This window comes from Solea senegalensis, linkage group LG2 (genome assembly GCF_019176455.1).
Source record: "Solea senegalensis isolate Sse05_10M linkage group LG2, IFAPA_SoseM_1, whole genome shotgun sequence".
Lineage (NCBI taxonomy): Eukaryota > Metazoa > Chordata > Actinopteri > Pleuronectiformes > Soleidae > Solea > Solea senegalensis.
In genome coordinates this window covers 13883760-13895857 of record NC_058022.1, presented here as the reverse complement: position 1 = coordinate 13895857, position 12098 = coordinate 13883760, and the positions used below count along the sequence as shown (strand labels likewise).

Genomic DNA, 12098 nt, shown 5'->3' with positions numbered 1-12098 from the left:
TAGCGTTTAGAGTTGTGTTGTGGGTTAATTATTTCTTCTTTATGGGAGAAGAATATTTGTTGAACAGTCGAATTGTGACTTTGAAATAGCTTGAAAGGGCCAGCATAAAATATATTAGCCACTTAATTAAAGGTGCACCTAGTTAAATCTATTTAATATACTTACCACCTTTTCTTGCAGTTTTCTTGCAGACAGCCTTTTCTGGCTGGAAACATTTTGTAGACCGTTCACTCCCTGCACCAAAGTCCATTATCCACTTCCATGTTAGAAATTCATTGTTTGGAGTTATATTAATGACACAAGCTTATCAAACAAGGCAGTAGCAGTCCAGTGGCTCCTCTGTTATTGCCAGACATAAATGCTTATTTTTCCTCAATGGACTATGCAGGAGTGTGAGTCGTTGGCATGTTTTATTAGGTGAGCCCTTGGTGTCCTGGCAGCTACAGTATATTTTCAGTGAGAGCAATGTGTCCAGATCCTGAAATGGTTCACAGAGAAGGCGGCGTGTTTGGCGGGGTTCTTGGCCAAGTCAGTCGTGGAATTTGGATACTTGAACAGCCTAAAGCAGAGTTCACATACACATTTGCATAGCTGCGATGTTGATAACACAAACAATGGTCAGCAAAGAAGAGAGAAAGCAGAATGTTCTGGGTACAGTACATCAGCATTTATTCCATGCAGTTGTTTGCTCTGATTTTATTCTCCCAGATACCCATTGCACTGTACACTGGATAATACAGGAATAATTACAGGATTGGTTGATCGTAATGCCATTCAACAGGAAGGGGAGTTAGAAACAATAGTAACAAAGAAACTGATGCTTGATACATTGAATGAGGCAACATTATGTCGACCTTAAGAGACAATTGCACTGAATGTAAGTTAGTGGTATTTTGATTAAAAACAAGAGGAAGGGATCACTGCAGAGGTACAGATATCGGCACTGCACGTGCCTTCAGGTTTTGAGTCTTATTTACCCTGCTGTGAAAGTCACTTGACTGGTTCTTGGTTGGAAACAGAAGCGATTCCATATAATAAACCTATGTTGAGTTAAAAAAAAAAAAGACTGAGGAACACTTGGTGTAACTAATTAGTGATGTAAAGTCTGCAATACAATACTTCACATCTGCAGTGATGGTCTAAATGATGAATGGTCCCCTTAAGTGATATGAAAATGCTTTTGTTCTCACATAAAAATACTTTTATCTTCCCATACCGATTCATTGTGCTTCCTTTAAATAATCATAGGTCAAAACATTTCTAAAGCTGCCTGAAATTAAAAATGCACCTTAACATTCATCGATAATAAATTAATCCAATAATCATGTAGGCCAGCTACAAATTTTTTTTTAAATTAAACCTTTACAGCAATCATACTTCACAGGATATATTATGTCAGGAACACAATGTTATCAACAGCTTGATCAGATTACCCAGCCATTACAATACACTAGGTTATTTCACTCACATATCAACAGAATGAAGAAGGTTAAGGAGGCTCGAGGAAAGGCAGCAGCTGTACCCACTATCAGGACTTTACAAAACTCCACAAAAGGTAATTTATACCTCACTTCAGTTCTAGATTCAGTTTGTGCAGCTCACATCCTCCTGCAGTGTTCAATACTGATGTGATACCGATTCAAGAATTTCCTGCTCATTTTGAACTACTCAGTGACAGAAGCTCAGGTTTCTGTCAGAGCTGTGCATTCACTACAGAGAGAGGTCAAAAACAGGTGACATTACATTTACAGATGATTATATACACTAACACTGAGATGAGGTTGTTGCAAACCAAGAGCAGCTCACTTGCTCTGTGGCCTTGTCTCTGGCTTTTATTCCTTATGCAGAATCTCAGCTGTCTGCAAACACTTGAGCATTCTTGACATCATTATCTTTAAATTCAACCCTGGCTGGCTATTTTTAACTGCAAAATCATTAAGATGAAGGACAAACACGCAGACAAGGATTAAAATAAAGCTCTCACAGATGCAGTATCCCCTCTTCAAAGACAACTGGACAAAAACAAGTAATATTGATGAAATCCTGGGATTAGGATGGTCAAAGGAAATGTGGAATACATTACACAGGGTAGAAAATGAAGCCTAGGTATTTACATATCACAAGGCAAACCTGGTCATTGTAAGTGTCGCCATCTAGTGGCTGTTGGTGCACTGCTTCCGCTCTTTATCATCAACGTTAAGCCTGAGCACCAAGCCTTGTGGCTTCACAGAAATTGGGCCAATTTAAAGACACTGCATTTCAAATAAATAGTTTGACCTTTGCTGCTCCCACCAGTCACTGTGTTGTAGCCAGCACCTGTAGCCCCGGAAACCTGAGCAAGCAACTACTTTCTCACCTGAGTGCCAACCTATGTTATTGCCGTTTCATTCAGCACAGCACAGGAAACAGTTTTTTGGACATTATAGATCAGACAGTTTAAATTATCTTGCTAGAAAATGGTACATGTGAGATGTTGCACCTTTTGATTTCAAGAAAGGGGATACTGCACCTGAAACGCACTTAGAGCACTCTACATGTTCATATAACGTCAATGTCCAGCAATAAGGGGTTGAACATCAAGGCTATCTGTAAGACCGTTTTTAATATTCCTGTGTGGTCCATAATATGTGCCGCTCGAAGAACAACATTCCCACATACAATAATTGGTCCAGTCCAGTTTCTCACAGTTCTCGAAACAATCCTGAGATGAGACTTGAAACTGTAATGTCTAATGGAGAGAAAAAGGCTTTGTGAGCACACGGACGTGCGCGCGTGCACACACACACACACACTGAAGTCCCTCAGTAGCTTAGGTCATTATATCTGATGGGTGATGATGATGGCATGTCATAAAAGGATAAGCAGGGTCAGAAAGGACAAAAAGCTGTCATCAGCTGTCACACGAGTCTTCATCCCTGTTGCTCTGCTTGGTTGTCCACTTCATGCAGTCTTCAGGAGGGTTTTGCAAACTGCACAGACATGCTTGGAGAAATCCTGATGACTACACACCATTGGTGGTTTTGGGGAGAGAGAGAGAGAGTCCACTTGTGAGGCAGGTTGTTTCATGCTGGTGTTTTTCACACTGTTTCCATGAGCTTCCTGTTCCTTGTTGGGGGACAGGATGGAAGTGGAGAAATGAGAAGGGGAGCTGAGGCTCTGCACTGTAAAGTCATGAGAAAGCAGACTGGCCAAACTGTGGACAAAGAGAGTAAAATGTAAAATTGTAAAATTCTGAGAGCGATCAAATGAAGTGACACCCTCCGAATGCGTCACTCGCCTGAGAGACCAACAGTAACAATGATGCGTCTTTCCCACAGCTGTCATCCTCAGATGGATCAGCACTTTAATACATAATCCTCTACTTCATCACAACTTGCATCTTCATCCTCAGCCTCAGTCCAACACACAGATAGCCCGTGGTCAGTTTTGAAAAGTTTTTTTTTTTGTCTCTGTTCAGATCATAGAACATTGAATTTTCCTTCAGAACTCTGACAAAAATAAATTATGAATGTTACACTATCTACTGTTCATTATCTTTCAAAAGGGAATCCCTGCCATGGGTTGCCTGAATGCTGTGCCAAAGATGAGGGCAGGTGAGGCTCATGAAGGGAAGGGTCGGGAAGGCTCTGGGAGAGATTGCATGGAGAATTGCTATAGTGAGCTATGTTTACAAAGTCATCCTCTTATTGCTGTATTTTCTGCGGCGCAGAGCGGGACACAATGGCCTCCAGGCAAAAACACAACTGTGTCCTCGGGGTGGTTTCACCACGAAGACGGAGGTCCCACTTTGTTATTTCTGATAGTGGCATCGGAGCACTCGGCTTCTGACGAATCACAGTCGGAGTCTCCAAACTGAAGCGGATTCTAAGACAAAAAGAGACAAAAAAAACAAACCCACACATTTGTTTCAAATGTTTGATTCTAATTTCTGATCATAAATTTATGGGACGTAATGTTCCTCACATCGACAGAATATGTGATGTGGCATATAATGCATTGTGATTTGTAGAACTAAAGGAGACAAGGATCTGTGTTTTTTCTGATTTTTATTTATATCTGTTTGTAATAAAATTGGGGTCACTTTATCACAAATAATATGTCTGATGATTATGATATACTTGGGCAGTGTTACATATGATATGCCCAACTGAACAAGAAAATATAATATGTGCTTTGAAGATGTTAAGACCAGCCCCTATAACACATACTGCACAGGCCCCTATAACTGCTCCTTTGTGGATTTCTTCACAGAAAAGTAGAACTTGCAAACCTGGAAATGTGTCTACTGATATAGAAACCATGATGCAGCAGTGTAAGGGACTCAGAACATTTAAAGCTTTACTGCAAAACCTGAGTCATCTTTTTGTTTTGCTGTTTTTTTCAATTAAATTATTTGGACCTTGAGTCTGGCAATAAAACAGAACTGAGATGAAGTGAACTGTGTACTGACCTCATAACTATGTTCATCCGAGCACAGTTTACCCAAAGAGATCTGGGTCTTGACCCTGCGGACAGCGCACTCCTTGTCAGAGAGGCCGTCTGACTGGGTGGAGATGTCGATGGGGATGTCTGGTGTGTGTGATAGCAGCTCGTCCAGGTGCTCTTCTTGACTGGCACTCATCCGTTCCAGGGGCCCACTGTGGGAGTGGTCGCTCGTATTTCCCTCCTCCCCATCAGAGACCGACAGGTTCTCGGAGCTGAAGGTGGAGTAGGACTGAAAGCTGCTCATACAACGATGAGGTCTGAGACGTAGAAGGAGAAGGAGAAGAAATGTTATATATTATATATATGTATATGTATATATATATATATATATATATATATATATAAATGTAAAAAGCAGTAATACATGCCGTGATTACGATATGTGCAATTTTTTCGTACGGTAATAATCAATATTGTACAGAAACAATATTTTTTAGAAACCTGCCAATTACTTAGTTTCCTTTTGTATAGAGCTAATTAAAGGCGACATAGACCGGAAGCTCCAATTAACGCTGCGTTTGTGTGAGTATCTGCGTCATTACCTCGTTTATGAAACCTTAAAGTTTCAGAACAAACAGTTCAGCCACTGCTGAGAAAATAGGGTTTTATTGTTTTCCTGGGCTCTGCAAAGTGGATCGGCACTTCCGTATGTTGATGATGTCATCAGTAAACCTCACCACTCCTCTCACCAGTGTAGCGCCTCCTGGTGCGGGCACTAGTCCGGGCACATCCGGTTGCGTACATTCAACCACAGAAGAAGAAGAACTACTCTCGTTGTAGCTGCTGAGATGCAGAGCATCCACCGTGCCAGAGGGGGAGCTGTGTATCTGAGAGCTGGCCTATCTATTACGTCACTTCCAGGTACCTGGCCAATCACAGGACAGTGGGAAAGCTCCTGTTGGCTGGCCAATCACAACACAGTCCACGTTCTGGGGGTGTGATTTTGGTCTGAAACAGTGCGGCTGATGAGAGCGTCAGTGAGGAGATATTTTGATCAGCTCGTTTGCAGCGACTAGGAGGTTTTTAATCACGAAAACAAGTTAATATATGTCAGTAGACCTCCATAACTAACATATATGTGTGATACAAGCATTCGATGTCACCTTTAATAATTAATTAGATTCATGGCCAGCCATGTTGTAAATCTGAACTTTCATATCTTACTCAAATTACACAGAAACCGATTACAAAAATACTTCAGTCAATAATCTTAATTCTAAAAAGAGATGAGCACTGGGGACGACAGCTGTGAAAAAAGTTGCTAACGAGGTTCTTGTGTTACCATCTACAGTCTATGGCTAAAAACCAGTGAATGTTAGTATGCAAACTGAATAACCATCTGTATTTTACCTCGGTCTCCTTGGAAACTCCACTTCACTATCCACCTCTCCTTCCTCCTCTTCGGATGACTCATCACCACCCTGTAAGAGAAGAGACTAACCATCAACCTTCACAGTTCCCTTAACACAAACACTCAACACAGACTCCCTGATGTAAAGCCAGTCCCACTTACCTTCCTGAGAGGTCTTAGAATGTGTGGCAGTGCAGTGGGCAGGGTGTGCGTGTGTTGGGACGCCTCCTGTGGCTCCAGCTTCTTTGTAGCCTTCGAGGCTGGATCTTCACTGGGCACAGCTAAGGAAGCCTGGGTTCCTTTTTGGGTGCCGAGCAGCGAGTAGTGGGGTAGCTCTGGGTTGTTGGGTGCAGGTGGGGTCTCCTGACAATGTAGGCATCCAGGGAAGGGGTGTGCCTGGCAGCAGGGGCACAGAGAACCAGCAGCAGCACCCGGGACAGGATTGGAGCTGGTGGTTGTAGTCCGCTGTCGAGTGTCCGCATCCACAGCAGTGGAAATGAGGTCGGGACTGGAGCCAGAAACAAGGCGCTGCAGGTGGTCTGTCTGAGGACTACGCAGGGCAGCTGCAGGGCCAAAGTAGCGCAAGTTGTTGGCACAGTTGACAACAGCCTCCTCACGGCCCTTCAAGGGAAGGAGGGGCCCCTGATTTGGTAGAAGGTGGTGGTGGTGGTGGTGATGATGGTGGAACAGCTGCTCCTGGAGAGAGTGGCTGTCTTCTGGAGCACCAGCAACAGGTTTCAGCACGCCAGGGAACTCGGTGTGGCTTCCTTTGCTGTTGGCGCGGCGATGACGAGGCTTGCTACGGTAGCGAGATTTACCAGGAGGTGTGGAGACCTTTGGGCTGGCAGACAGTGGTGAGGGGGAGGGGAGAGGGTCAACACTGGAAATGCCATCAGAACGAAGCAAGTCTGGCCTGTAAAAAAATGCATCCAGCAACATTAAGCATGTGTTTACATTTCCTGTGGACGTGTACCTGTGTGTTTTATCATATAAACATATAACAACTCATTTTATTCATGGAATAGATAAAAGTTTGAACAGCAAATGCTCATGGGTGTGCAACAGCCGAAAGAAACAGAGATTTATCATTTTACATTTCGCTAAAATGCTCCTGCACAGACCTTTTGGTGTTGGGCATCCCAGGTTTGTGGGAAATGCTTCCTTTCTTCTTGATGAGCTTCTCTACAGCATTGGACCTAACGATAGGTCGCACCAATTGCCTCTTGTAGTTACCGGGATATTTCTTCTCCACAGCCTGCTCTCTCCTGCAGAGACAGCAGCATTTAGTCGGAGGTGTATGACACACAGTTGTACATTATTATTTACTCTAACCTCTGGAAGGCAGAAGTCAAAGGTGCACAAATCTAAATACACGTCCGAATGAACGTCTTTTCTTAATACAACAGAAAACATAAAAGCAATTATTGAGAAGATAAAGGAAGGAACAAACAGAAGATAAAGAGAGGAAAAAACATCTGAAAACTGACTGTGATGTGACTCCAAAAGGTCACTGGTCGATGATTAAACATGACCAGTAAGGCTTGACAATAATGAAAGGCAGTGGTAAAAAATCTAAATAAAGACTCATTTGGCACAAGATTTATATACATACTTTATTAGATCTTTCTCCCGGACCTCCAGCTGCAGCATGATGGCACTGAGCTCCATGTAAAGATTGTTTGCTCTCTCCAGTTTCCTCTCATAGTGCTCCCTGATGTCCAGTGCATGCCTGAAGGTAAAAACAGGAAATGCAGCTCTGTGGATTGTTTACTGACTCAAAGCACTTCAGATGTATTTAGGAGGGGCTGATAACGTCTATGTGGATTACACAAATGAGGGTGTTGCAGTATGCTTTCTACCAACAGGGAGAACTAATCCATAAAAGTAACATGGCTACTATTGCCCTTTTTATCCATAGTTTTCTTTCACACTCACCTGAGTTCATCCCTCCTGCGTCGAATCAGCTCCTCGTCCAGTCTGTGGATGCAGGTGCCTTCACTCTTGATCTTCTCAAAATGTTTCTTCACCTCCTCCCTCCACTCTGCCTGTAATATAAACAGATGTGGTGGAAACGCTGTTAAACCACAGATAAAATGATCTGATCTCTATCACACTGCTCTTGTTTTGAATGTGTATCAAATGTGCCTGTGGATAGATTACGTGATCAACACAAAGTGAGTGTTTTTCAGCTTCTGAGCCAACCTGAGACTTGAAGTAGGTCTCCTGAGGAGCTCCAAGGATATCAGAGGAGGCAATATCCAGGTGAAGGAGAATCTGGCGAAATGAAGGCCTGTTTCTGGGCTTGCCTTGCCTGTAATAAACAAAAACATAGAGAGGAGATGCGATTGAGTGGGGAAATTTACAGCTGCACAGTTCTGTTGGCATGTCAAGTACACAGGAGCAGCAGCAGCAGGAGATCAGAATCCAAATGTTGTAAGGTCCATACTCACCATGTTTGTTTCATGAGGATTTTGAAACCATCTGGGCAGGTGGAGGGGACAGGAAGGTGAAGACTGTTGCTGCCAACACCCCAAATGATGGCAGAGGAGTCCACGTCTTTGTAGGGAATTTCACCAGTCAGCAGTTCCCACAACACAACTCCAAATGACCTGCAACACACAAGACACAAAGGTCTCAGTACAACAACGGCAACAGTATGTATCAACAATGTATTTACACTCGAGTTACAAATCTCAAATGTAAACTGTATCAAGCTGCATTTGTGCATATTTTAAAGTTATATTTAACTTTATCTCTTAAAATAATGTCATATTTTATGACTTACCAAATGTCAACCTTCTCTGACACAGGCTCATTTCGGATCACCTCCGGAGCCATCCAGGCCACTGTACCCGCAAATGACATCTTTGTACTTTTGTCACTGAGCTCTTTGGATGTTCCAAAGTCAGAGATTTTCACAGTGTCGCAGTGGGTGACTAAAACACTAAAGTAGACACAAACAGAGAAGCATAGGCACTCGTTAGAAAGGTTTGCTAAAGTAACCAAAACACGTTTTCTGTGATAACCTGTCAACTGTGTGGTTTCAGAATGATGCCCACAGTCTCCTATGACAGTGTTTTTTTCTGCTTATAAAATCGTCCATCCTGCCAGCACTCGTGGTTACAGGAGCACATTTCTGCATCTGAATCACCCTATTTAGCCAAATGAGATTGACCTTTTCCAGCACATTCATCCTGCCATCGTCCTGCTGACTCATACAGTGTTTGGCACTGCTGCGGTGATGATATTGATTAGAGGAAAAAGTACTACATTGTGCACACTATGAGGAAGGAACAGCAGAATGGGACAGAGCATAATGGTTACTGGCTTTTATTAATTCGGAGAATGGCATTTCAGCTAATGTCAAAATATTCTGAGCTGACGCTTTACAGATTGGCCTCATGAGCTGGACAACAGCACCCACTGGATGCTGAACAACAATAAAGAACCCAGAAAACATACTGTATCTCCCTGTAGATTTGAAAGCAACAACTTGTCCTCTTTAACCATATTTCTTTAGTAATAACACAATTGTAGTGGAAGAAAAGTGGGAAGTGGGAAAACATTTTTTTTACATTTGTACTATTTGCTGAGACCAGCAAAACAACAAACTCACTTAGGAGACTTAAGATCTCTGTGGATGATCTTGTGCAGGTGTAGGTAGTTCATGCCGCTGGCGATGCCTGAGGCCCAGTCCACCAACAGCCTGGGAGTCACTTTCCTGCCTGCTCTCAGCACCTCGTACAACTGGCCCTGGGCACAGTACTCCATGATGATGCAGTAGCACGGAGCCTGAGTGCACACTCCCCTGGGTGGGATAAGAACACGTGTAAACACCACTGGATAACCATTCAGTGCTGATAACGACAGGACAGCATCAGGTAATTTCTTGTTTTCTCACTTAAAGCTGATGATGTTGGGATGCTTGAGTTTTCGCAGGTGTTTAATGTCAGTCTCCTTCTGCTCCCGCACCTTCTTGATTGCCACCTCCTCAGAGCGGAATTTACCCAAGAAGACCGCTCCTTGCGCTCCACTGCCGAGCCACTGTAGCTCCGAAATCTCCTCAAACGGAACCTCCCACATGTCTGGAAACAAGTACATTTAAATATAAAAATACACTTTATCAGTATAATAATCCAGGAATAATAATGCTCTCTGTCCTGCCACATTTGCAGTTGGAACACATTTCTGAATTATAATGCCTGTTAAATTATGGGTATTGTATAGATACTGTTTTGTTTTTATTTTGTAGGTTGACGTGTTTGTTTATGTTTGTAAATATTGTCTGTTTCTGTTCATATTTTGCACTCAATGTGTGTCTATAAGGAAATGGGGGATCTAAAGATGGTTTCTGAAAGTGATGTGGAACACAGTATTTTTAACTTTGTGAGTTGTAGACAAAACCAAAGAGCTCACCTTGCTGTTGTAGCTTGTATTCTGTTGAGTATGTTTTCCCGATGATGTTCCAGACTGGCCGAAGACAGCCGAACAGCCCCTCTAAGAAGCCCCCGGACCCAGGTCCTGCTCTCTGGAAGTGCAGCTTAATGTCATCAGGGTGCTGTGGATGGCTCTGCCTCCCCTCGCCACTGTGGTCCGAGGGACAGTCCCCTTCTCCCATGTGCTCCTCCATCCCAGTACCATGCCCACCGTGCTCACAGGAAGCCGGAGAGCCAGCTTCTTCGTGGTCGTGCTCCTGCAGCTGGAGCACACTGTTGTCAAAGTGCCCACCCTCGCTCCGTGTAGAGTCCACACTCAGTGCTATGTTTTGGGGGGTAATGCCCCCCAGCACGGAGTCCTCATCCTGGCCAGGAGTCTGCAGCGTCTGCAGGGGAACGGGCAAGTGCGTCGGAGGGGCCAGGTCTGTGATAATTTGAGGAGGTAAATTAGAGGGAGGGGCCTGTGGAGCCTGGGGTTGGGAGTTTGATTTCTTCATGGCGTCCCCAACCACAGTGAGCTTCAGCTCCTCTTTCAGCTTACCCACAAGCAGACTGGGGCAGGAAGTCCATGACAGCACCTCAGGGGAGCTTCCCATGGTGCCGTGCGTGTGCATGGGCTGCCCAGTGACGAAGAGCGGGGCGCGGTCTAACACAGTGGTTTGTCTGAATTCTGAGAATCACCTGCAGGGGACAAACAAACAACGAGAAAGAGAGACAGAGGGGTTATCTAAATTGTAGAGTACACATAAAATAAAAAGCTTTGTTGATTCCATACAGTTGTTTGTCATCTCTGATGTGATATAAACACAATTGCATCTGTTGCCATGGTCTAACACAAATAGAAATGTAATCCTCTCACATCCTCTCATCGATCTGGGATATCGGGAGGTTACATCATTAATGATCGTTACTGCAACGACGCAGAGTGGAACACAGCAGACACACTGGCGGAATAAGAGACCATTTCTAAATCAAAGACTTTGTAGAATACATGCATATCAACAATGCCGCCCAGGCAAACATTGCACACACAACTGGCTTTACTTTGATCTCCGTGGAACAGTAGAATTATATAGCTGGGATTAAAGTTCTTGCTATGTATTAGGACTACAGAGAGTAAAACATCTGGCACACACACAGCCCATCATCACTGCTTAACCAGCAGAGCCGGACGTCAGTGCAACAGACCCACGGGCAGCTGCACAGCAAATAAACCAGTTTACTTCAGTCCCTGAAGCGGCTGGAGAGAATCTATTGCATATTAATCTGTCCGTTGGAGTTACACAAGACCATCTTTACACAGGGTGAATGATGGGTCATGTTTGCGGTAACACTGTGATATCTCTATTTTGATATGGTAAAAAAGACAGAAATTATTATGGATTTAATAACAAAACTGAAATGTCTGTATTTGAATTTAAAACCTGAAGAAAAAAAAAATCAAGGCATTCAACACAAAAGTGCCCTAAATTAGAAGTCAGAGGCCCATGGTGGCTCATTACGGTCAGGGATTTTTTTAAAAGCAGCCTCAGTGGTTTGGCAAAATCTTGAATAAATATAACTGATCTTAAACACATTTCATCCAAAATTATCAAGATAATATCATACTATTTACAGAGGATAAAGCAGTAGAGGATGAGTGAGTGAGTGAATTTCTTAGGCACATACACTATAGTAGACTAGATTGTCCAACAGCTTAAAGGATAATATAGTGACAAAATAATCTCAAACCATGGTCTACCTACCAGCATTTGCCGAGCTATTAATCACATCTCACAATCTCACAACTCACATCAGTGAATGGAACGGGATCAGCCGGCAACACG

The 12098-nt window shown here is 43.4% G+C and overlaps 1 protein-coding gene across 8 annotated transcripts in view; it reads right to left on the bottom strand.

The window, feature by feature from the left end:
* Positions 1–645: 645 nt before the first annotated feature.
* Positions 646–12098, bottom strand: part of si:ch211-45c16.2 (mitogen-activated protein kinase kinase kinase 13) — a 27999-nt gene continuing 16546 nt past the window's right edge. For 6 of the 8 annotated variants that reach the window (XM_044016622.1, XM_044016644.1, XM_044016630.1 and 3 more), the window contains 13 exons: positions 10253–10953; positions 9738–9921; positions 9453–9644; positions 8622–8780; positions 8287–8445; positions 8039–8147; positions 7772–7881; positions 7449–7565; positions 6958–7101; positions 5999–6749; positions 5836–5906; positions 4451–4742; positions 646–3864 (listed from right to left, as the gene is read on the bottom strand). In XM_044016622.1, coding sequence (XP_043872557.1) covers positions 3763–3864; positions 4451–4742; positions 5836–5906; positions 5999–6749; positions 6958–7101; positions 7449–7565; positions 7772–7881; positions 8039–8147; positions 8287–8445; positions 8622–8780; positions 9453–9644; positions 9738–9921; positions 10253–10886 — 3024 coding nt within the window. In that variant the 5' untranslated portion in view covers positions 10887–10953 and the 3' untranslated portion in view covers positions 646–3762. The remainder of the gene's footprint in view (positions 3865–4450; positions 4743–5835; positions 5907–5998; positions 6750–6957; positions 7102–7448; positions 7566–7771; positions 7882–8038; positions 8148–8286; positions 8446–8621; positions 8781–9452; positions 9645–9737; positions 9922–10252; positions 10954–12098) is intronic. The other 2 variants (XM_044016652.1, XM_044016647.1) reach the window with 2 other exon arrangements.